The 23,766-nt window shown below is 39.3% G+C and overlaps 2 protein-coding genes across 2 annotated transcripts in view; one reads left to right on the top strand and one right to left on the bottom strand.

Moving 5' to 3' along the window:
- Positions 1–4,213: 4,213 nt before the first annotated feature.
- Positions 4,214–19,714, bottom strand: INTS12 (integrator complex subunit 12). Its single transcript, XM_084285746.1, has 7 exons — positions 19,572–19,714; positions 13,352–13,515; positions 11,194–11,346; positions 10,533–10,720; positions 6,917–7,076; positions 6,096–6,248; positions 4,214–5,173 (listed from the first exon to the last, which is right to left on the bottom strand). The coding sequence occupies exons 2-7, from the start codon at positions 13,505–13,507 to the stop codon at positions 4,592–4,594; spliced, it is 1,392 nt and encodes a 463-aa protein (XP_084141872.1). The 5' UTR covers positions 13,508–13,515; positions 19,572–19,714; the 3' UTR covers positions 4,214–4,591.
- A 100-nt stretch (positions 19,715–19,814) lies between these two features.
- The window catches only part of GSTCD (glutathione S-transferase C-terminal domain containing), a 69,442-nt gene continuing 65,490 nt past the window's right edge, over positions 19,815–23,766 (top strand). The window contains exons 1-2 of the mRNA XM_084285716.1: positions 19,815–19,860; positions 20,435–20,569. The gene's annotated coding sequence lies outside the window, so the exon portion shown is untranslated. The remainder of the gene's footprint in view (positions 19,861–20,434; positions 20,570–23,766) is intronic.

Genomic DNA, 23,766 nt, shown 5'->3' with positions numbered 1-23,766 from the left:
GACACCTCCCACCAGACCAGGTTGCCCAAAGCCCCATCCAACCTGGCATGTTCGTGCAACCAGAGCAAGTTCATTCACATTACTAAGGATGTCAAAATCTGGGCATCTATGAATAACATTCTATTTAAGTGGAAGTACAATATTGCCATACCAATTTATAAAATTGGTAAGAAAAGTCAGTTAGCCATTCTTACAGTAAATCACAGAGCAATCTGGTTTAGGGACAGAAAACCACAGGACTGTTTTCCAATTATTTTTTCTAAATGAATATGAGATACACTTCTCAAAATCCAAAGGACCTTCCTTCTTGCTGCCCTACACTAGATTCATCAATCTGAAGTGCGAATTCAGTTAACAGTCCTGTAGAACAGATCCCTCTCCTGAAAATACAGTTGTTAATTCCATCCTAACTATAACTTCAAGGCAGAAAGCAACCGTTCCCTTCAATCTACTCTGTTTTTCAACAGCGTCTATCTTACATATTCAAGCTAAACATTTGACTTAAAAGACGAGGTCTATGCTACAAATCCCTCCTGATCTAATACTTCAAAGAATCACAATCCTAATTGACATTTTTATACCAACAGAAGGAGACTTTATATTTCATTTAGGAATCAGGAAAAGTTACAATGGAAAAAAAGTCCTTTGCTGATACATGTTGCAGTTCTACTGCAGATTTTGCTAATAGAGCAGCATCAACAAGTCCAGCTAGACTTGGCTTTATTAGAAGAAAACGATGGGGATTCACAAAAGGTATAGCATATGTCATTGTATTCTAAATGAATAGATGACCTACAGCCAACTCATACCTGGGTTTTAGAAGTAAAATCATCAGGATGCACTCAAATCAGGTCTCAGAGGTATTTTAAATGGCACGAGCTACCACAGTTTGAAAACAAAGATCTTTTTTTTTCCACTTTTGTTCACCCCATACAGTGTACCTAAAGAGAAACACAGAGTTCAGATGTAAGCTCCTGAACTCTCAAAAGCAAAACTGTATGTATATTCAGAGGCAAGATGGGAGCAGCTTACGTCTTGAACCTTCCTGTGGGAGCAAATTATACCACTAGAGTGAATCCTTTACATAGTAGCACTCCAGCCATTAAAAGAATCGATCTTCATACTCTGCTTCATAGCACATGCAACATTCTTCAGACTAACATTTCACAAGAAAATTATGCCTCCTGTTTGCAAACGAAAACTGGTTCAACGTCTTTTCCTACTACAACACCATTAAAAACCTCCTGTGATAGGGAGCAGGAAAGATGGGCTGATCAAAAAGCACCAGAATCCAGAGCTTCTTTCTCTTCCTAATGCTGTTATTTTTAAATTGTCCTGGAAGCTGCAGGCACTACAAAGACAAAACCTTCCTTTTTTACCCCACAGGAAATTATAGTTAAAAAAGAACAAAAGCTGTCAATGTAACCAAGGCTATCCTGAGTAAGTGAAGCTATTCCTTTGGATATTTAAGGAATCTTAGCCTAAAATCTTAGTTGCGGAGAGGGGAAAGGAGGTGAAGGAAGTAGCTGCATACTACAGCTATTTACACACACTTGAAACATAGAACTGGTAAGAAAAGCTGTAGTTTTCACCTACCTCTTAAACTCTGAGGTGCTTTCATAATTAGAGATGCTCCTCTCAACAGAGGGAACTGAGAGGGGATTGCTGCAGGCTGGTCACAGTCAGCAAGACTGAAGATCCTTTTCCAGTTCTTGAGAGCTGAACAAAACGTGGATCATCTGGGACAAACAGAGGGAGCACAGCTGTGAACAGTTCAGGGGTGTGAGTGGAGAGCTGGAAGATACAACACTTTCTCAAGTACCTGTGTCTTAATAGCAGCATATAAAGCATTATGTGTTGGCTGCATGTGGCTGGAACGGGTTCAAAGACGTGTAACAAAATCCATTAGGATAAATGAAAAGAGCTGAAGGGAAGCTTGTGGGTGAGAGATCTAGGGTCTAGTCAGGAAAATGACACAAATGTCTCAGCAAGAAGCTCCTGAGAAACAGTCACAGCGTGTACAAACCTTCACTGTAACAGCAGCCGGGCTAAGTGCAAGGCTATATTGGGGGCTTACACTCTGCAAAGGGAAGAGAGACCAAGCTGATCCCACCTAAGGCTCTGGACATGGGAATTTACCATACTAAACTTAAAGAATACCCCAACAGAGACAAATACTCTCTTTCCCCCCCCCCCCCCCCCCCTTTTCAAGCTCTCAGCATTATTAACAGGTAGGCAGAGGCCCCAAGATGCTTGCAGGATACAAGTCACCTCTAACACTGCCAGTGCCTGGATGCATCCCAGCTCCTCTCTTGCAACAGTCCTGCAGCGTCTGCTTCCTCTGCTCCTGGAACCGAGACACTAAGTAACAATGCAAGGTAAACACAGATATGACAGTTAACATGGAAGGTGTGTGGAATACGTCACTGGTTATAAAAAGGAAACTTTTCCTATGCAGTTTTTTTTCATTATTCTTTATGAAAAAGTGTGAACATTCACTTCCATGATGGACTAAAGGAATACATTCAGATTTCTGAAAAACCCTTTTCTATTTGAAAATCTATGCTATTAGGAATATTTTGGACCTATTTTAACATCTAAAATACCATATATCACTTCTAAATACACAAGTGAATTGGAGTGGGAGGAAAAAAAAAGCAAGTTTGTGAGTTGGGAAGAAAGGAAAAAGGTTTCTGAATATTCCTACCCAAATCAAACAAACAGAAAACCCTTTGTCTCATGAATGCTATGAGATGGACAGTGGGGTGGCATATTAGGATCTCTGTTCTGGATTACATGGGTCCTAATACTTGGCCTCCTGAGTTCCAGATCCTGGCCCTAGCACCTTCAGGCAGTGTTGGCAGGCTAGCCAACCTGACATGCAAGCAGCGAGGTTGCCATGGGTCTTGACATTAATACACATCTGACACTGTAAAATACCAAAACTGGAGGTTGTTTTGTAGTTTTTCCTCCAGTTATAACTTAAGAGATAAAACAGGTGCCCTAGGCTAGCTGGGTAAGACCTGTGTCCTTTCATTTCTTTGTGAATGCACTTCTACAGCCAGGAGATTGCAATCAAGTTCATACAAGCTTAAGATTCTTCTCCATCTCCAATATGCCCTGGCACCTCTCTCCAAACTGCACCTCCAAATCCAATACATCTTCCAATACATCTCCCTCGATATAAACCCATCTACCCATAAGCCTTGAAAGATGCAACATAGATATCCTATCAGGAAAAAAAAACGCAATATTTGCTAGCAAATTCAAACACAAAGTTTTCCAGCAGAAAGCACATCTGAGTAGCATTCATTTTAAAAACAAAATCACCGAGTGGAACAGGGAAAAGGAACCAAACTTCCATAACATGTGATCCATTTGCTACTTTGAGTAGCATGTAGAAAGACATGCACTTGCATGCATTTTTTCCTATTTCTACCTCCCCCAAAAGTTACTAGAAAAGATTTTCCTACTCATGCCATAACTGTAACAAACAGAGAGAGTGGTTTTATCCATACAACGTATTGAACAGTGACCAATGCTGTCGCTAACTATTATTTCTACCTTTGCTCACTCCTTGTATCAGAAGGCAGTGATCTCACAGTAATCACACGGGCTATGCTAGAACAGTTAAGAACGTAAGCTTCATTTTCCAAGATAGGTTAGCAGGCACTACTACTTTGGTACACACAACATGATCAAAGGTGCACCAGAAAGGGAGCTAACGCACTGACATAAACAGTGATTCCCTTCATGTTTTTCTGTTTTCCCTTTTCTCTCATATCAAAACAATGTGGTTCAATGGGATCAGGGATTTAATTATAAGATACGCTGCCCAACACATATTTTCCATTCACATTATAACAGGAAAACCAAGGGTTTTTACAGGTTGAAAATACTGTTTTGGCGCTCTTCCACTCTTCTGACAACTTCGGGACTCATTTATCATCTTCTACCCTTTCCTCGTCCCTCAGAGAACAGCAACAAGATGACAGATGAGGTTTCTCAGTGCACAAAAGCAAAATATGCCACTTAAAATTCTCATGATATAAAACAGAGTTAATTTTTTTGAAGTCAGTAAAAAGAAAAATCTATTTTTTCTTTAATGAAGTGTACAATTTGGGATAAACTTCATTAACTGCACAACACAGAACTCTGAAGAGAAGAAGCATTTTAAATATCAGAAAACAGGCTGAAAGAGAAGTGGTAGTGATTTCCCAGATTAATAATGCTTTTTATTAATAGTACTGCTTAAGATGACAGGTTCATTAAATCCAATTTATTAAGTGTCCACATAAATCTTTTTTTTTTTTAATACTCCAGAAGACCCGATGTTTACAACTTCACATTTCATTGCTTTGAGCTATAAAACAGGAGCATGTAATAGCAAATATCCCTCTAGCATATTCAATTCCTAATTTGTGAAGTCAGAAGGAATACTAGGATTACCTAAGCTTGGCCTCCTGTACATCGGTTTTGGGCTTCCCTGATTTAATTACTGGTTCAGTCCAGTAACCGTGATATTTTCTTTAAGAGAAACATAAACGCTGCTGCTTCACAGAACACAACCAACAGTCAGCCAGCAGCGGCACTACTTCTTGAGTTTCTTTTGAGCAGCCTTCTTCTTGACCATCTGTAGCCTCTTCATGGCATTGAGCTGCGATTCCTGAGAAGTCGGGCCTTTCAGGGAGGCTGACTGATTGCCGGTATCTGCTGTGGTTTTGCTTGCACTGCCCCCACTGTTACCCGCAGTCCCGCTGTTGCCATTCCCACCGCTCACCTGGATGCTGGTGCTCGGTGTGGTACTGCTGGGACTAGGGAGCCCTACTTTGCTGACGTTGTCGCTGCTTACCGAACGGCTAAGAGTGGTTTTCCCGAGCGTCAAAGGCGGAGGAGGTTTCAGCTGTACAGGGCTTGTGCTGTTGTTACCTGAAGCTATTTTTGACCCGAGTCCCGTTTTGGAAGTTGCCAACCCTGACAAACCCACAGGTTTCTGGTTATTTGAAGAAGCTGCAGGTTTCCCGCTGGCACTCTGTGCTGTTGATCCCAGTTTGGTAGTTGATGGATTGGCAGAGGAGGTTTTGGCTGCAAAGGCAGCCCATCCTGTAAGGCCACTGGTTGCTGAAGAGGAAACACTTGTACTGGCTGTGTTCCCCGAAACTGCTGCTGAGGTCTAAAATAAAGAAATCATTCTTATTATAGTAGCATTTATTTGTCTAACACATCACAGCTGGAATAGATTGAGCCCGTTTCAGTTCTTTTCCCAGGAACACCCAGTGGACAATATTTTGTCACTGGTCACTACAGTTAAAAAGCATTAACAGGAAAAGGAAAGGATGCAGATGAAGATAACTTTAAATTTCCCAGCCAAATAAAACCAGTAATACCTTCCTCCAGCCCCCTTTTTCTTTTTTAAATAAAGCTAGCAGCTTATCATATGGCATTGGGATCCCCCAACTTTTTTCACAGCTGTTCCCATCCAGGCAGCACAACAGCAAATACAACTTCAAACACAGATTAATTGCTTTGATTCCGAGTTACAGATGTGTTTTCCTAGGTAAGGGTCATCATTTGTTAGATTTGTTATTTATTATGCTGCTTCTGGTTTACCACCCTTAACCAACTTGCAACAACATCTATTAAATAACTTGGGGAATTAGAAGCATGAGACAACATATATTAGCCTCCTAAATTAGATCTCACAACATCAGCTGGGTTTCCCTGTTCCCATAACAAGAAGCCTTCTAACTAATAAAAAATACAAATGGTACTTGACCACAAAGAGCAAATCATCTTTTATAGAATTATGAGGATTCCTTCTTGTATAAAATATCATTAAAAAATTCCTGGAATAAATTCTGTTCACTCTTTTAACACAAAAGTACAGTCAACAGCTGGATGTTTTAGGGAGTTGATTTTTTTTTTTCCAGCTCTTTTAGGGCTAATGCAAAATCACTGTCCTATGGTACCACCTGCAGTATAGCAGACTTTCATTCATGGTTCCTGTGAGAAAAGATGGGTCTAACTTCAAAAAAATATATGTAATTATGCAGTGGAATGTAAATTCTCCCTCTGAAAAATTTAAACTGCATTACCTTGACTTCTGTTCTCTTGAATGCCAGAAAAGTTGATGGGGTCTCAAGTTTCAACTTAATTTCTGGCTTCTTGACCAATGGATCTTTCACAGCTGGTGCAACTGAAACCACTGCTGGAGCGGGTTTTTGAGGTGGTTTTTGTGTCTTCTGAGCCTGTGTAGAAAAAAAACAGCAACAACAGCTAGTTATAGGCTCCATAATGTAGACTGTTTTAAGAAAAAACACTAGCATTCTCATATTGCAGTCTAGCCTTTACAATTTCAAGCCGAAAAGTGTCTCAGAAGTAAGGTAACAGACTAGAATTGTGGAGAACATAGTGAATACGGTACTGGGGACAGAATTCAGTCAAAAAGCCCTACTGAACAGGATTTTCTATTTCACTGTGGGGAGAGAGGCAGTGTTGATGCTTAGGGAACAGGAAAGCGCTGCGCCATCACAGAAAGAAGGCAAAGACAGGGTGAACTTGAGGAAGACATGGACATGATTCAGCAGTATCGGGATGCAGGCTGTAGAAATTCTAAGAATTTGCAAGTAAAATGGTAGATTTCTTTAATATTATTATTATTATTATTATTTTTTTATTAAAAAAAAAGGATATGGGCATATGGAAGGAAAAATTTAAGTCACTGCAAAGGCTATCCTGTGCGATAATTGACCTCAAGCAAATACTCTGCTCAGTTCAGAGCCTGATGATAGTAGCATACTTTAGGTTCTCCAACATGCTTCCAAAGACATCTGCAGACTATAAGATATCCTCACGTATAAGAAATAACCTGCTCTGTTCAAATAGTGCTCATATTAGACAAAGAAATGACTCCTACCATTCTCTTCATCTGTCTGGTACAGCGGGCACAGTACCACACAAGTCGAGGATCATTCACTTCCTTGTCTGTCACCTGAGGTTTATGGCAATCCTGGTGGTACAGATTATGGCACTCCTGACACTCCACTAGCTGATTCCCAGAAATAACTGTCATTTGCCTGCAGAGAAAATAGTTAAGAACAGATTATTGGAGAAAACACTTAAAGGATTATCCAATTGTTGCAAATGTTGCAAGGCTTAAGACGAAAACTAGAAGTATTTTTACTTTCACAAATATTTTGTGCCTGTGGCAAGTGAGCTACATCACCTTTTTTTCCCCTGTATGACTAATAAATATTTTAGAAATTTGGAGTTTTTAGATTTTCACACCAGAATTTACATTAAAAAGTCCAATATTACTAAACATGCATACATGACACTTCTTGTTTTCCTTTTTGATTTTTATATTAGAAATTAAAGTCTCACCTGGTTTTCTTCACCTAGGGATTTTAAAGATACCTCACGGTTTACCAATTATGTGACTTCTTTATTATAGTAGCATCCAAAGGCCTAGCCTACATTTGGATAATTTTGTTGTAAACTGTAGAGCAATACAGATAAAGAACAAATAATTTTGCACTGACAAGCATGTAAGAATGCTTTCTGCTAAAGGATTTTAAAGCATCACCATCCAAAATACACTACTTTGCAGGTGTTTTATTAGCCATCCTTTTGGTCCCTACAGACAGACACTTGGGATTTGAGATAATACCAGAATCATGGAAAGATGAAACAGAGAGGATTAACTGTGCAGCACTGCCTTGGAGCAAACACGTAAGCTGGTGATGAGGACTTAATTTTGCGTGGGTCTCTGGTGAAAGTAATCACGCTATATAAATGACAAATTAGTGATGTACACATGACTAGAAGTATGTCTGTGAGTTAGCCAAATACCAGTTTCCTAATGATTTCTTCTTTCAGATGACAAATCAGGCTATTTAATTGCTAAGCTGCTTTTGCTCATATCCCTGAGGAGCAGGTACCCAGGTAACCATGGAAACTCTATTTGTAGATGGGTACAGAAAGGTAATTCCTTATTTCTTTATATAACAGGAAAATGAAGTCTGAAGGTATTGTCCATATGGACACTAGAATGTTTTCTAAACATTTTTTCTCTTTTAAATGGGCTATTTAAAAAAACAAAGAAAGAAACATTTCTGAAATTCCAGGGCCTATCATTTTAGATGCAGGATATTTCAAAAGCCATTTTGTTTGTTTATTATTCCTAAATAAATGGGGTCAGAACAAAGCTGTGATGTTTTAACCCCATGTCTCAAGGGATGAGACTTACCTTATTTGAAACTTACAAAGATAATCCCAGACTAAATAAAAAAACCTGAACTGTTCATGCCTGGAATCAAGTTAAACCAGCCTTGTTTTTAAATGATAGCTGTGAAACAAGCCTATCGACTTTTTACCTTCAGAAAACAAACAAGTATTCATAAAAATAAGGTTGTTCTTTCAATAACATTTAAAAATAAATATATATATATATATATATAAAAAGAAGTTCAGTATTATCTGCAAATTGTTGTAATATTACTTCATATAACTGAGAATCCTTGTAGCTGTTGAGCCCTGTTTTCCTATGATCTGCAAGCATTGAAGGGTGAAGTTATTTAAATATTCTCTCCTTCTTTGTGCCTACCTTGGTATAACAGAACAAGAAAAAATCACCATGGGCAAAGTTCAATACACCTGATAATTGTGCAAATACTTTTTACATTAGCAAATCCCAGAGAAACATTTAATGTCTTTACTTTGGTTTCTACATCTATTAAAAAAAGGAATAGTTAAAATTCAAATGCACTCTTTTGCATTTGTGAACTCACAGCTGGGGTCTTGTTGTCAACTTGTTTTCTTAAGCAATATAAGACATTTGGCTAAGAATAAAAAGAGAACCCCATGTACTCTACCACTGGACATGGTGTTTTCATTCACAACTGTTCACACACAAATATTAAAAGCTGTCAGTTTCCAAACGCTATTCATACCAGAGTTATTTTACAGAAGTATCTAGTGCTTTGTATATTTCCTATGTACAGGGATGTCAGTATTTAGACTCGAGATGCACAGCCTCAGTAAGGGCCCCCATATTGACAGCTGAGAAGTAAGTAGTGGAATACAGTGGTAACAAATGTTGGATTTAGGAAGTATGAAGTGTGAGTGCTCTGAAAACAATCCTACCCAGCTTGAGCTGGAAATCAAGAACCAGAAGACATCAGTTCCAGCAGGTTTCACATAAAATGAAAACAAATCCTGAGTCTTGGATGACTGCTGCCATCCTTTTTCTATGAGTTGTTTTGTTCCTGCTGTGCTTCTCCCTTCTTCTGGCATCACCTTAATAGGAGCTATTTTATTAGTGCTATTGCAAGAAGATAAAATTGAAAGATTTATTTCAGACTTCAAATGTTTGAACTGTTCTTCCTTTTTCAATGTCTATAATAAAAAGATTAAAAAATTGAACCAACACATGGGAATAAAGTGAAATCTCATCACTGCATAACTGGTTAACAGTATAATTAGCTGCAACAATGGAAATTTATCCTGTATGGACTGGATGCACCTCCTCATCTGCACAATTGGAATGATCATGGAGATGACTGAAGAACAAAGTTAAACAGAACATGGCTTCCCAACCGGCTTAAGCTGAGCTAGAAAATAGTAATTAGAAATGCTACCAGGAATCTGGCCAGTCCCACCTTCTTCCTTGCCCTGGCCCCATGTTTTTGTATCCACGTGTGTCAGCATAAGTACGCTCACTAAGCTGACTGAAATGTAAACCTACTGAAGAACCTGAGCGGAGAGCTGATCCAGAAGCTGATTCGGTTGATAACATACTGTGTTGGTGATACACCCCTAACTGGGACAAGGAAGGACGTACAACTGGAAGAGCCAAACAGTTCCTTTTGGCAGCAGTGGGGATTTACGGGGATATTAATCATCCATGAAACCAAATCCTGATTCAAGTTATTTGATCCCAGGGTGAATATTTGAAAGTGTATTTTTTAATATTTGTTAACATGAGATGTCTTGTTAAGAGAATGTTGCTATTATCCATTTTATAAGCCCTTGATGAAAAGTGAAAAAGAACCCATCTTGATTGCAAGATTGAAGATATATTTACAGGGTTAACTGAAAAACATGGTTGTGTGTAAAGTAATGCCAAATTATTATGAAGATGGGAGCAACACATACAGAACTCATAACACCACCAAAAATACACTCAGAAGAGAACAGATTTTCTAGAATGTTGCTTGGTATTAGCTATTAATATTTGAACTTGTTTTCCAATACTTAAAAAATCAGTATTTGTTATACAAGGTTGGTATCTTGTTTAGTTTTTTTATTTCTCATGTCCTCTTTCCCAAACAAGAAAAGTAGCTTCTCGTTACAGGCTCAATTTTCAAGCAACCATTCTTGTTCATAAAGGGTGCTTAAATGTACTAATTTTGCATATGTGCTTAAGCGATTTCCAGAACAAAACCTACAGGTAGCATTAACTAAATAGTACACAGGCAAAACTAACCAAACAGAAGCACAGACACAATTGCAATGAAGCAGTGTTGACTTACCTGCAAACAACACAGGCCAAACCCATTTCCATAGCAAAATCATCAGCACTGGTTTCCTCAAAGCTAGATAAGTCAGGCATGGATAAATCTTTACTCGTCTGAACCGTAATAGGAGAGGAACGAGCCTCTTGCTTCTCAAGCCTGGGCTTCTTTGGCATATCAGCTCCTTCCACAGTATCTGCTTTTACCTATCACAGACACAGAATGTGAAAACGCAGAAACCTAATGGATCTTATTAAAATGAGAAAATGATTGGAACAATTAGCTTAGCAGTATAAGACAGGGTACTTTATACAGCACACCCAGAGCATGTTTTCTTTAGATACATTTTCTCCAAAATATTTATGACCTAGGAGCTCAAGTCCACTTTTTGTACTTCACCTCAAAATCCTCATGAAATCCTTAGGAAACCCCCATTTCGGGTTGACACATTTTATTAACCTGTTATTATTGCTACATTTAAAACATTCACTTGTCCCAAGACCTATACTGAATTGCCTAAGTGACAACATGATTGGATAAGGCAGCTCCTAGGCTCATAGCTATGCACAATTACTGAGAGCTGAGTTACACAGATTACACAGAAAAAGGGAGTTTACATGTAAAACACTTCAAATTTGTTAGCGGAGTTATGTCAACAGGAAACAAAAATAAAACTCACTTTATCAGAAGATTTCTTTTCTGTTTCTTTCTTCACCTTTTCTGATGCAGTGGGCTTGCCATTGTTGTTGCCAGAAGGCAAACTAGAAGCAGCTTTAGGCTCTTGCTTACTGGAAATAGGTTTGGTAACAGATACTTTTGGTTGTTCTACTTCCTAAAAACAGAAACAAAAGTTGAAGGCAAGTTACTTGCAAGTTTGCAGTTAGTTACATCACAGTATCACACAATGCTGTTTACTCATACATTATTTTTTTTTGTATAGCCAAAATTTTTTGGATATATCTTAAATCTTTTTATATCACAGCCACAAATTAATGTTTCAGCTGCAGTTAGTTACTAAACCACTCACCTTCCAGAGGAAAAGATGCTTCTTATCTAAAGACAGATCCTCTTTGGAACATTAAATTTTTTTCTGTTTTTAAAATTCAAAGGGAGAACGAACACAAAGTTTTAGATAGTTCTGAAGACTGAATATATGCTGAAAACGTAAGTTGACATCTGATGTCACCAGATATCAATACTTCATTCCCTGATGAAGGAAAATCTTAATCTCAGTTCATATTCACCTACCAGGCTAATAATTTAGATCTCAACAGAAATCAATAGATCTTCTTCGTGATGCCTTCGTGTGAGCAATGGATAATAAGTGAGCCTGTAAATGAGTGATTAATCACAGCAATGTGTATGAGAAAAGTATCCCTCCAGCTTGGTAAGAAGTGAATAATTCTCTGCTGTACGCTGGGATGAGCCCTGAGCTTAAGCCCCACAAGGCATACTGACTTTCTGTTGCATGCAATCAGAAACAGATTTCTTTCTCTGGCTGTCATAACCCCATGCTCCTTGCTCCGTTTTTGGACACCACTGTCAACCAGAAACTAATCCTACAGCCTGAGAATGCAGGGGAAGGAATTAATTCTTGTACTTTTTTTTTCCTCCATTTCTGAGCTTTGCAGTCCAGCTGATACTGGAGACACAAGGAAAAGAGGAGAACAAAAGATTTCTTTCTCTGGGCTGAGCCCCAGTCTCACCTGATGTTGGGTGACTGCCTGTTGAACTGTTATTAGAACTGGCTTTCCAACCCCATCTACAGTATTGGGGCAGGCTGCACAGGGGAGAGGTGGAGTCCCCATCCCTGGGCATACTTAAGAGATGGGTGGATGTGCCATTAACGGGTACGGTTTAGGAACGGTACCCAGTACATCAGGTTGGTGGTTGGGTTCCATCCTGAAGGTCTTTTCCAGCCCAGGTGATTCTGTGATTACGCTCCCACTTTAAACTACAAACCAACGTATGCTGTAGCAGTAATAGTGCCTTTTAGATGTTTTGGAACCATGTACATGCAGAAACACAATATTCCTAGTGTACCAGCATACGGACCATCATTACAACACCCCAGGTTGACTTGTTGGCATCTTAAGGGTGAACACGCCCTCATTATCCATATGGCAGTACACGGCAACAGTAGGATGTCCCTGCTTGATTATTCTCATATGCTAATCTCAGATTCAAATATTCTCTCTAGCAGGTGTTTAGTGATTTTCAGGAGATGAAAAATCATGCTTTTATATAGGATGGTGATGCTTTTGGCCAACAAATCATTTACACTTCAGACCATTTGGGATTTTTTTCACTCTCATATGACTTCATCAATAATATTGAGAAAAGAGATCCAGTTTTATCAGTAAACAGCTTTTTGTTTAATATTTATCTGTTTACAAAAATGCCTGCATTTTAAGGAGCTTTTAACTTTGATCATAACTGGAAAAATATAATTTTGATTCACCTTTGATAGCTTGTACAATAGCTTATCATGAAAAATGCCAAAGCCAACATAGAAGTAAACACAAGAAGTACCATTACAAAGTCATGACACTCGCGCTGTAGTACGGAATAGCCCTTTTACAGATCTGGATATACCAAGAAGGTAAAGAGATCTTTTTTCATTAACTGCAATTAATTAAATGAATTATGTTGTATAAAACGGGAACAATGAATTTAAACATTATATAATTTAAACATTTAAACATTATATAATTACTCTTAATTTTTCCTTAGTTGCTGATTCTCTTTTCAACTCTTCAGCTGTAAAAGGTGAACTAGGAATAGGTGAAGCTTTTACAAGGCATATAAAAATGACGCATGCTGTCTAATATTAATACCTTCTGAGATGGACGATAGCTTGAGTCTGTTCCTCTGGCCAAAGACTCATCAAGAAGCGCTTTCAGCTTTTCAGCAGAATCCTTACTCTTCGAATGCAAGAAGCCCAGTGCTTTCAGAAAAATAGGATCGAGCTCCAAGTTCACTGTAGCAGCCATAGTGTTGTCTTTGTAGGAAGGAAAAATAAAATAAAATAAAAAAAAGAACTTAATTCATACAGAGCATAAGTCAAACAGCATGTGGCTAACTATGTTGTGTAAGACTTTTTTTTTGTCCAAAATAAAATTATATTAAAACACAGCAAGGGGAATATGTGAATTAATTATCATTAGAAGATGACTGATTGTGAACTTAGGAGTTGCAGAACTTGACTTTGGCTTTATGTCTGAAGTGATGTCAGATTTCGTTCTTTGCAATGCCTGAGTTACAAAACCTAAACTCACCATCCTTACACAAATAGAGCAAGTATTCCTTATTCTTCATATTCCATACATGCAGAATATTGAAATGAATGCAAAATAAGCAAAAATTTCAAGAAAAGCAGTTACTACACTTCTTGTTTGAAGATGCATATACAGGGAGTTTTATCTAATTGTTCACTTAAGAACAAAGAAAAATCTGACAGAATAATTCACTTCTGAAACTTCTGAGAACAGCTCACTATAACATACAACATAGAAATATAAAATAGCTTGCATGCAATGTTATTTATTTACTAAAATCTGAAAAATATACTGTTGATTTTTAAATTTAGTTGGAACAGATCAAAAATACAAACTTAAGTTGTGACTTAGCCAAGTTCCCTTGTGACAGCCTAGGTTTTCATATCAAGAAACTAGCCAGAGCTCTAAGATACCACACTGCCTATGTCTACATCAATGCCTATGCCAATGGAATAAAGTGAGGAAGTGAGGAAAAGGGTAGAATGAATTAAAAAAAAAAAAAAAACGTTGCTTCATAGCAATAGCATCTTGCACTCTGGAGCTTTCTCTGTCAATTTCTCTAACAAAAGGTCTAAGGGGACTGCACTTGCATCAGAAATTCTCCCTACAAAGAAAGATGCTCGCTAACTTAATTGGTAATTAACAATCATAAACTTGAGGAGAAAAACACTGAAAGAGAAGTTTCCTGCTGTTTTCCAAAACAGATACGCACAATTCTTATTAATCCCTTCAAATCTCACTTTGTCAGGGTATTTCATTTCTTATACAATAATCTAGAAGATGTTCTTGAAAGAACTTTCATCAGTTCTGCTCAAAAGCAGTGCCTGGACATTTTTTTCAGCTGGAGCCTCCAAGGTTTTGACTGAAGAATTCCTTTTGATATTCCAGGCAGTGAACTTTTACCTCTCTGGCCAATGCACCAGCAGCAGCAGTCAGCTCCCTCAGCACTTGCCTAGAAGTCTCCAGGAACCTTTATCTCATGCTGGGCTTTCACGAGACACCAGAGAATCACTCTACTGAGATCATCAAGGAGTTCAACATACAGTAGACTTCATAGGGATTTTATCAATGGACCCAGCAGAGAGTTAAGAATCCTCTTCAAGAACCTGTTCTCTATTCCTTAATCTACTTGTCAAATCATTTTCCAGTGGCCGCAGAACTTCTACTAGAAAGTACTATACACCACTAACTGTTTTTCCACTGATCAAGCAGAGACTACAGTACATGCCTCATCGATACAACTCAGTCTCTCTCTGATGTTTACAAAAAGCAAAATCAGTGTGTGTGGAAAGCACACTTTTTTTTTTTTAACGCACATACCTCTATTAAAATTTCTGGCTGTTCCTGAGCTCTGTGGTTAAGCTACCTGTTCCATTTCTCTGCTCTGCGAATACGGCTTCCAGATTTCAGTACCACAGTCTTAAATTAGGACTGCTACACCCTCTATTGTACATAAACTGTAGAATTAAGACACCAACTACAGATAATTAGAAAAATTCCCTGATTAAAAACAACAAAAAAAACACACAACCTTCAGCTACTTTCCTGAGGTTTCTTCTGGGAATATATACATGTACATAAGGAAGATGTAGCCTCAACAGTCATTAGCAGCCAATTCAGTACGCTTGTAGAATTTAGAGAACAAGAGTAAGCAAGACAATTCCATTATTATCTTTTGGAAGGTAATGCTTCCCAAATTTATTTTGAGCACTAGCTTTTTAAAGACTTCTATTGTTAAGAAATGGTTGAAAACCAGATTTAAAAGTGTTCCTTGTACTTATTTTTTCATCGGTGTATGAAATTGCAACAATTCTTTCTCTGTTCTCAAGGGTAAATTATAATAACATCATAGGCCACTGCAATTATAACCAAAACATCAGTAGAAATTTCTCATGAGAAGAGAGGGAACTGGGCTTATTAAACAGTTTAAATATGCCTTAATTTGAAATTTGGTATTCAGTTTAGGCAGATTTTTAAATTTGAAAATGTATATTTATAAATTACAAATGGTAAGTGTATCTAATGGAAAGATGAACACACCAATAGCTGTCTTTAAAATGGAATAATTTGAAAAAAATGAATGGATAACAACTATCAAGGACTAACACTAGTGATTTCAAAAAATCTGCTTTGAAAGCAGCCTTTTCCAGTTTACAGACAAGATCAGTAGTTTGATATTTATAAAGCTCAGATCCAATTACACTCATTCATGCTTTCTTTCACAAACTGCTGGTGAAGTCAGTATATAGCAACGTAATAGTTTTGGAGCAAGTGAAATGCAGCGTTTTATTAATGATGCCATAGGTGATCCTGGGCAAGAGCACTCTGACTTCCTTGCTGAAGTGGAATCTTTGTACAGAAAATAATTAAAATGCTGTTTCGGAGAAAGCAATAGGAAAGAAGTGAATATGACACTTTGCATAGCAGTTTAATTATGCTGCTGCAACATCAGAGGGCTTTGTTAAAATCCTTGGACCCAGGGCAGACATGGTTTTGCACATGCAGCAGGAACCGAACAGAACATGTAGGCGACCTGCAGAGCAGGGTCAAGAGCTCGAATGCACCCTCTAGCAAGCAAGCATTACACCATTAGTCTAGCCCTTAAACCACCCTTCTCAACTTATGTCTCACTATCCTGTAAGAGGTGTTTGATGACAGATGGAAAAGACCAAATGTACAGTAACAACATCCTCCTGAGATATAAGAAACCCTTCTAGGATGGATAATCACTGAAAACCTTCCAGTGTGGACTACGCTAAATAGTTCTACGGGAAAAGCTCTATGGGAAAAATAGCAATTGAGTAGGTTGTTATTCTCAGTGTCTAGGAATATTTTAATCTCTCATTTCTAGACTGAGCTACTGTCTTATGCCAAAAATCACAGAAAATTAATTGAGCACTGTACAGAATACATGGTCTTCCAATTTAACAGTGAACCTTTCCGGGGTATTACAGCCCTTTCCTTTGTCACCTACTATTTTGCGTGCCTATACACGTATTATTCATCGTCACTTTCAGTTAAATGGATCCGACTACATGACATTTTGAGGTATGGTCATATTGCCTTATTTTCGTAAGTCTGTTCTGAACTCCTATTTCTATTATTTTCTAAGACAATTGAGCACACTTTTCCAAAAACATACACACCTTCAATTCATTTTGCAGCGGTATTTTCAAACCCACTCTTTGTAAACTCAGCTATATTTACGTTTTCCACTGACACTGATTGCTAAAAGGAGGACTTTCACTCACATCCTTTTCAGCTACCTTCAACACCTGCAGTAGTTAACTTAAAACCCAATAATACGGAGCAGCAGCACAAAATCCCTTTCAGTGTGCTACTCTGTGTTTATCAATAATTAATTTTACACGCCACCAAAACATCAATTCATCCTTCCTTCCCGCCCTTGGATTTTTCTGTTCCTCAGGAATTTCTTTCTTCCTGCAGAAATCTAACAACTGTGACAGTGGCAGGTTTTGCATATTCACCAGCAATATTTTTTCAGATCACTCTCACATTTAATGCAGCTCTTGATGAAGTAGATCAAGGAAAGCAGGAAAAACTGAACTTCTATCTTCGGTTTTTGTTTCAGTATCTTAATCAGGATTTGATTCATGACAACATAATTTCACAGTCATCTCCCACGAGGGAGATTTCAAAACTCACACACTTTAGCAGTCCAGACAACTGTATTAATCAGAACACTTGGGTTAATCAGTTCTTATTTGTGTGACATCTTATCCAAAGAATTTTAGAAGGCTGGAATAAAATCTTCCATTATGGAGTTAGTAGCACTGTGATCTTTCATTTTATATTCTATTCTACAGTGTGTTTTATATTGTACTTTTTAAATTAATATTTCAATTTATCACAGTAACCTGCTTGTCTGACATTTCTATGATTGCACCATTGCCTTATATTTACTGCTTCCTACTTCTCATAAATGATACTTCAGTTAAGAAACAGAGAATGACATGGGTTTGGCTGGGTTAGAGTTAATTTTTTTTGGTAGAGGCTCTTGTGATGCCGTGTTTTGGATTTTTGATTAAAATAGCGGTGATAACACACCGATGTTTTTAGTTGTTGCACAGCACTGCTCACCCAGAGCCAAGAGCTGTTCAGCTCCTTGCGCTGCCCTGCCAGCGAGGGGCTGGGGTGCAGCAGGAGCAGCTGGCCAAGGCTGATCAAAGGGATGTCCCTTGCCACGTGGTGCCACGCTCAGCAGTAACAGTTGGCATAAAGAAGCAAGAAGGAGGGGATGTTCAGAGTGACCATGTTTGTCTTCCCAAGAAGCCGTTTCCCTTGATGAGCTCTGCTTTCCTGCAAGTGGCTGAGCACCTGCCAGCTGATGGGGAGTAGCAAATGAGTTCCTTGTTTTGCTTTGCTTGCATGCTCGGCTTTTGCTTTATCTAGTGAACTATCCATAACTCAACCCGTGACTTCGTGCACTCCCACCTCTCTGATTCTCTCCCTGATCCCACCTGGGGAGAGCAAGCGAGCAGCTGGGTGGTGCTCAACTGCCTGCTGGGCTAAAGCACAAAATGGAATCAATCCTTCTGCTTGGAAGGGGACCGATGGGGCCACCCTGTGCAGCCCCCTGCTCTAAGCACTTCCAATAATGAATTCAGAGCAGCTCACCCAAGACATTGGCTTCCTTCATGGTCCTTCCATGGGTGGAAGGAGTGAGGCTGGCCAGCCTGTAGTCCTCTGAATTGTCCTACTTGCCTTGCTCCAGTCTTACAGAACCTTCCCCAGTCTCATGACCTTTCCAAGACAACAGTGAGTGGCTTCATTATGCTACCACCCGCTCTCAGCACCCCTCAATGCAGTCCATCCAGGTGTATGAGCATATCAGGCAATCAGCCCACACTTCAATCCTCTCGTAGTTCCTCTTTTCCTCAAACCCTGCCTTGCTACAGAAAGGCCTGGGAGGCCTCGCTGTAGTCTGGGGCACAGCTGACATTGATGCCTCTGCCTCACCTATGTCTGCTGTCAGTGAGTCACCTGCCCCGTTCAGCAGCTGCACCGTATTTAACTTGTGCATTCTTTTCCTGACAATCACGCAAAACCATCTTGTTGCCATTAATATTTCTTCCTAGTTTTGAATCTAGTTGAGCTTTGGCCTTCCTAGCACCATCCTCACACACCTCAGCAGTATTTCTGTATTCCTCCTTTGTAGCCTGTCTCCACACTCACCTCCTGTAAATTTCCCTTTTTGCACTTGATCTTTGTCATTAGTTCCCTGTTCAATAAAGTTCTTCTGTTGTATCTTCCCTTTCTACAAACTGCTTTTGCTCTCCAGGATAGTTCTGCTGCCACAAGAACCAATTTTATCAGAGCATTTATTCAAGTAGATGAGACACCCATACCTGTGGGACTGAAATACGCTCATCCCTGCTACCATGAGGCTTCAATACAGAAACAGCCTTGAGGATGCTGCTTAAACGGATGCCACTGCTCACTGATTCCAATTGCTGGCATAATGGTTATATCTCTATTATCGTCTTTGCCTTTTTCTGTATCTCTGCTCACCGAGCCTCAGCAGGTGCACAGACACCCGTGATCCCGGTGGCAGAGCCCAACTTTGGCTACAGCCCAACCTCTGTACAGCTTCCACCAAAGCCCCAGCACCATAAGCTTCTCCCTCACATTCCCTTGATGAAAGAAAGGGATCTCCCCAATCCCCAGCGCCTCAAACCGCACCGTTTAACAGAATAAACCCTCCCCCCACACACACAGCTGAGGCGCCTACCCCACAGCGCCCGCACCCCCATCCTACCTGCCGGGCCCCGCGGCCGGTCCAGCAGCAATTAGAGACACCCCCCTTCTTCTCCTCCTTCTCCAGAGTCCTTGTGACACCCCCCAAAAAACGGGAGGACCCCCCAAAAAAAGAGAATGAGGGAGGCCGGGGCGGAGTGCGTGTGCGGGCGCCCCCTCAGCACCTCCCCTCCCCCCGCCCTCCCGTCAGAGCGCAGGGCCCGCTGCGCGCGCAGCGCGGGGAGGCGGGAAGGGGCGGGAACGCGCCTGAGGAGGAGGAGAGGGCGGGCACCTAATGGCGGCCGCCTGAGGTGGGCTGAGGGGGGCGGCTTATACGGGTTAAATACACACGTTAAATACAATGGTGGCCTTAAATACACAGCAAAGCCAAAGTTAGCTCTGCTTCCTTAACCTTCTCCCTTAAGTGCGTTGCGTTAAGCTGAACCCTTGCTGGAGAAAAACGTGTTTTTTAAGTTACTCGTGGTGCTGAATGTTCCTCAGACGTTCGCGTGTTTATTAAAAACGTTTTACCATGTGGTAATAATTAAATAAACGAGATTTTTTTTCAGTAATGAAACGTTTGTGGGTTTGTTTACTCTTCGTTTTCCTGGGGAACATAATTTGAAGCCAGCACTTTATTGTATTGCTAACATGGAAGCAGAGTGAAACTAATTTAACTGCTATTTAACACACGTTAAAAGAGAGAAGAGAATAATAACAGTATAATTAGCGACAAGTATGCTTGCTTAATACTTACTATTTTTAAATGCTAAAGGTGATTCTTATGCAAAGGTAGACTATTATTTCTCTTATCTATAAGTGATGTTGCAAAACCCATGATATTCATTGTTGCGTTCAGCTGATTTCTCCCTTCTCTTTTAACAGTGGCTGCTGTAAATAAGGCCAGTATAGAACAGAAATCCATCTTTTCTCACACAATTTACAGTCCAATCAGAGAAGGAAAAGTGGCAGGAGAAACTATTATCCAGTCAGTGACCAGCGTGATGTCTTGTAGGTTTTGTAAGTACCACATTTTGTTTTATTGTAAGTGTCTGTGGATGCTTCTGTCTTAATAAGCTGCTAGTGGATTCATAAATGTAATGTACAGGCGGTTGGTGTGTGAAAGTAAGTGGGAACAGGCAGCCAGGTGGGTTAGCAAGTCCTTCAGAGGTAAAGTTGTACCTAAACTGACAAGGAAGATACTCTACAGAGCTAAAATAGTGCAGATAAACATCTCAGAAACGAAATAACATAGGAAACAAGGCTTTTATAAATGTCTGTGCTTAGCGACAAGATGTTAGGAGGAATTCTCTAAAAGAAAAGATGTGAGGGGGTGGGATATGGCAGCGTAGGAGTCTACGGTTCTCTGAAGTGACTGTGCAGAAGGCCTTGCATACATTCTCACAAGAAACAATTTAAGGAAACAAAGGTAAAGTCACAGGTAAATCCAGACAGATTTATTTGGGTTTACGTCTTGTGGGAGACTCATCTGGAATAAAATTTAGCCTGATTTTATTCATAAGACTGGACTTCATAACAAAAATCTTTTAAGAAAAATGTTTTCTTAGGGTTGCTTTAGTACAGATTTCCTGTATGATGTTGAGCTACAAGCTGGTTATCCTCCAGGTTTTTTTGCTTGTACAATGGAAATACGTGAAAATCCCACCTTACAAGGCTATTGGGAAGAAAGTCTGAGACATTCAGTTACTGTTGTGATGATGGGACATAGAAGTTTTTACAGTAACAAGCTATATAAATAAATTGGAACTTATAGGTGTTTATGGTAAGCATCTGCTAGTGTCATATAGAGCCGAATGTGAGAATGGACTAGGGCAGGCTTTGATGGTTAGATTCTTGAGTGCTTCATGCAGTTCAGCTGCCTGTGTGGCAAAGCTTGTTTCCAGGACAGAATTGTGGTTCCTGGTGCTGGCTGATGTGAATGCTGACAGTTTTGATGATTGCCTAAGCATCTCTGTTCTAATATTTTAAAAATGCTGCTTTCATCTTGGTAATTCTAGAAAATATTTAATGGAGACAGGAAATTTTCCATTTGAACCCCATAATAGAATATATAGGCCCTTTAACAAGCAGGTGGCTTGTCTTTGGTCACTGTGTATGAGGCTGAAAAGGAAAATTAACTAGATAAATGTTTGAGGTAGTCAGTGAGTGATCTTTTTTGTGTAGAAAATGAAGAGCAAGAGAAACTTCTGCATTAGGCTAAATCTTTTAACTTTGAAAATGAATTAAAAATAGAAATTTCTAAGTTGCCAAGCTAGGTGTGTTATTTGGCAGTTGCAGAGAGCTTGTGACAGTCCAGAAATTACGCTGTCCATCTTCAGCTAAGCGTTTTGTGGAAAATAAGGGAACTTTTAGCACTGCTTTCTGAAGCTGGTGGAAAGAGACAACTGTGTATAGAAGTCGGAAAATGGCAAAAGATGATTTACAAAAGATTTCCTCACCAATTAGGCCATTTTATTCTTCATGGTGAAGTAAGAAGTTCCAAAAAGGTTAGCATTTCTTCTGTGTTTACCCTGTGCACGATGAGCTCTGTGGTTGCAAAGAAACTGAATCTAATAGAGGCTTAATTTATTCAGAATGCCATTTGGCTGTTCACATAGCTATGAGCAAAATTAACTCAATTGTTATTTTTTGGCCACCTGAAATATCTTATGTGCAATAGGCTGAACCTTTGGCTTAAAAAAAACACAAAACAAAATCTCCATAAGCTTTTGATTGTTTTTAAAGGAAGACTACAAGAAATCCCTTGCTCACTGGGATCTTGTAGGTGTTAAGAATTAACTTAGAAACAACTTCTAACTAATATAGTTGCAAAAAAATAACTTATAAGTAGTTCCTTTTTTTCTGCTCCACCATACTTGTACCTGTTGCAGTAAGAGTGTTTTCATGATGTATCCAATTCTGGCTCACTACGGTCTTTCTCAATGCGTGTTTCCTTTGTAGGGCAATACTTGGAGAATTTGAGATGTAGTGCAGTTGGAGAAAAAGCAGGAAGCTAAACAGGAGTTTAAGGGACAGAAGGGGAGGACATCTATTGCCTTTTATTCTTGATGCAGCTCTAGGAAAGTGGACTGAAAAAGACCAGGCTGATGAAATGATTATGAGGCCAGCTGTTCAAGAGAGAGTAGAATAAGTGACAAATGCCCATGGTATGCTCAGTACTACACAGGAGAGGGGAAGAAAAGAAAAAGCTTAGCATTTCTTTGTGGAGACAGCTGATCTTTTAAAATTGAAACAAATGCAGTAGTTTGATAAAATAATTTGAGTAACTCTCCGTGTTTAATAGTACAAATGAAATGTATGCAACTCTTGTCAATGATGAAGCTGGTGAATAGACAGGACCTGACTGGTGATAATAGTGTAAGAATGAAGTATTCATTACATCAGTGATGATAACTTTCCATGCACTTTCCAACTATTTCAGGAAACCTAGTGGTGAAATGGAACAGAAAGGAGAAAAGTTGCCAAAGGCAGTGCTTTTTGTTTTTCTCACTGTAGTGACTTTCCTCAGACCTTTTCCAGGTGCAGGCACGGAGAGTTTGAGTCAGACCAACCTCTGTTTCAATCATTGCATCCCTATCTTGTTTTGCAGATGCAAACAGGAGCTCTAAGTCCAATACTTCTTTTGTTTGTCCTGCTGTGTAGAGCTCATCATTTCATCCCTTGAAGGTTAGCTTCAGAAACAGGAAAGTATTATTGTCCTAAGTGGACCATAATTAGAAACACAATCTGTTCCACTCCATGGAATAGGTCTAATAACTTGGATGTAAACTGACCATCTCAGCAGCATTACAGAGAGTGTGCTTCTGGGAAACCAATGTCTGTGCTTTAATACTTCCAGTTTGAGAAGAAAAAGGGACTTCGGTATGAAAAGTTGTAGGAGTGTGGAATGTGAGAAGTTGGGACTATATCTGAAAAAACCAGGACTGTATATTGTAAAGACTCCTTAGGGCAGGTACTGTGAGTACTTGCAGCATCAGGGCCTTTAGCTGAATTACCAACTTGAATGATTAATTGTTGCTGTATTGTTACTGTCATTTCAAGTATTTATTTTATAGGTAAAATTTCAAAGCAGTGAATGTACTGTTTTGTCTGAGAGGGAATTCTTGACCCTTCATTTCTGCCCTCCACAAAATGATTTCTTCTCCATCAATTCAGCAAACTGTTCTGTTTTTTACAGTTTGAGTACAGTGCTGCTA

The sequence above is a fragment of the Netta rufina genome (genome assembly GCF_964035555.1).
Source record: "Netta rufina genome assembly, chromosome: 4".
Lineage (NCBI taxonomy): Eukaryota > Metazoa > Chordata > Aves > Anseriformes > Anatidae > Netta > Netta rufina.
The sequence above is the reverse complement of the archived record's forward strand: the minus strand, read 5'-3'. Positions and strand labels throughout refer to the sequence as shown.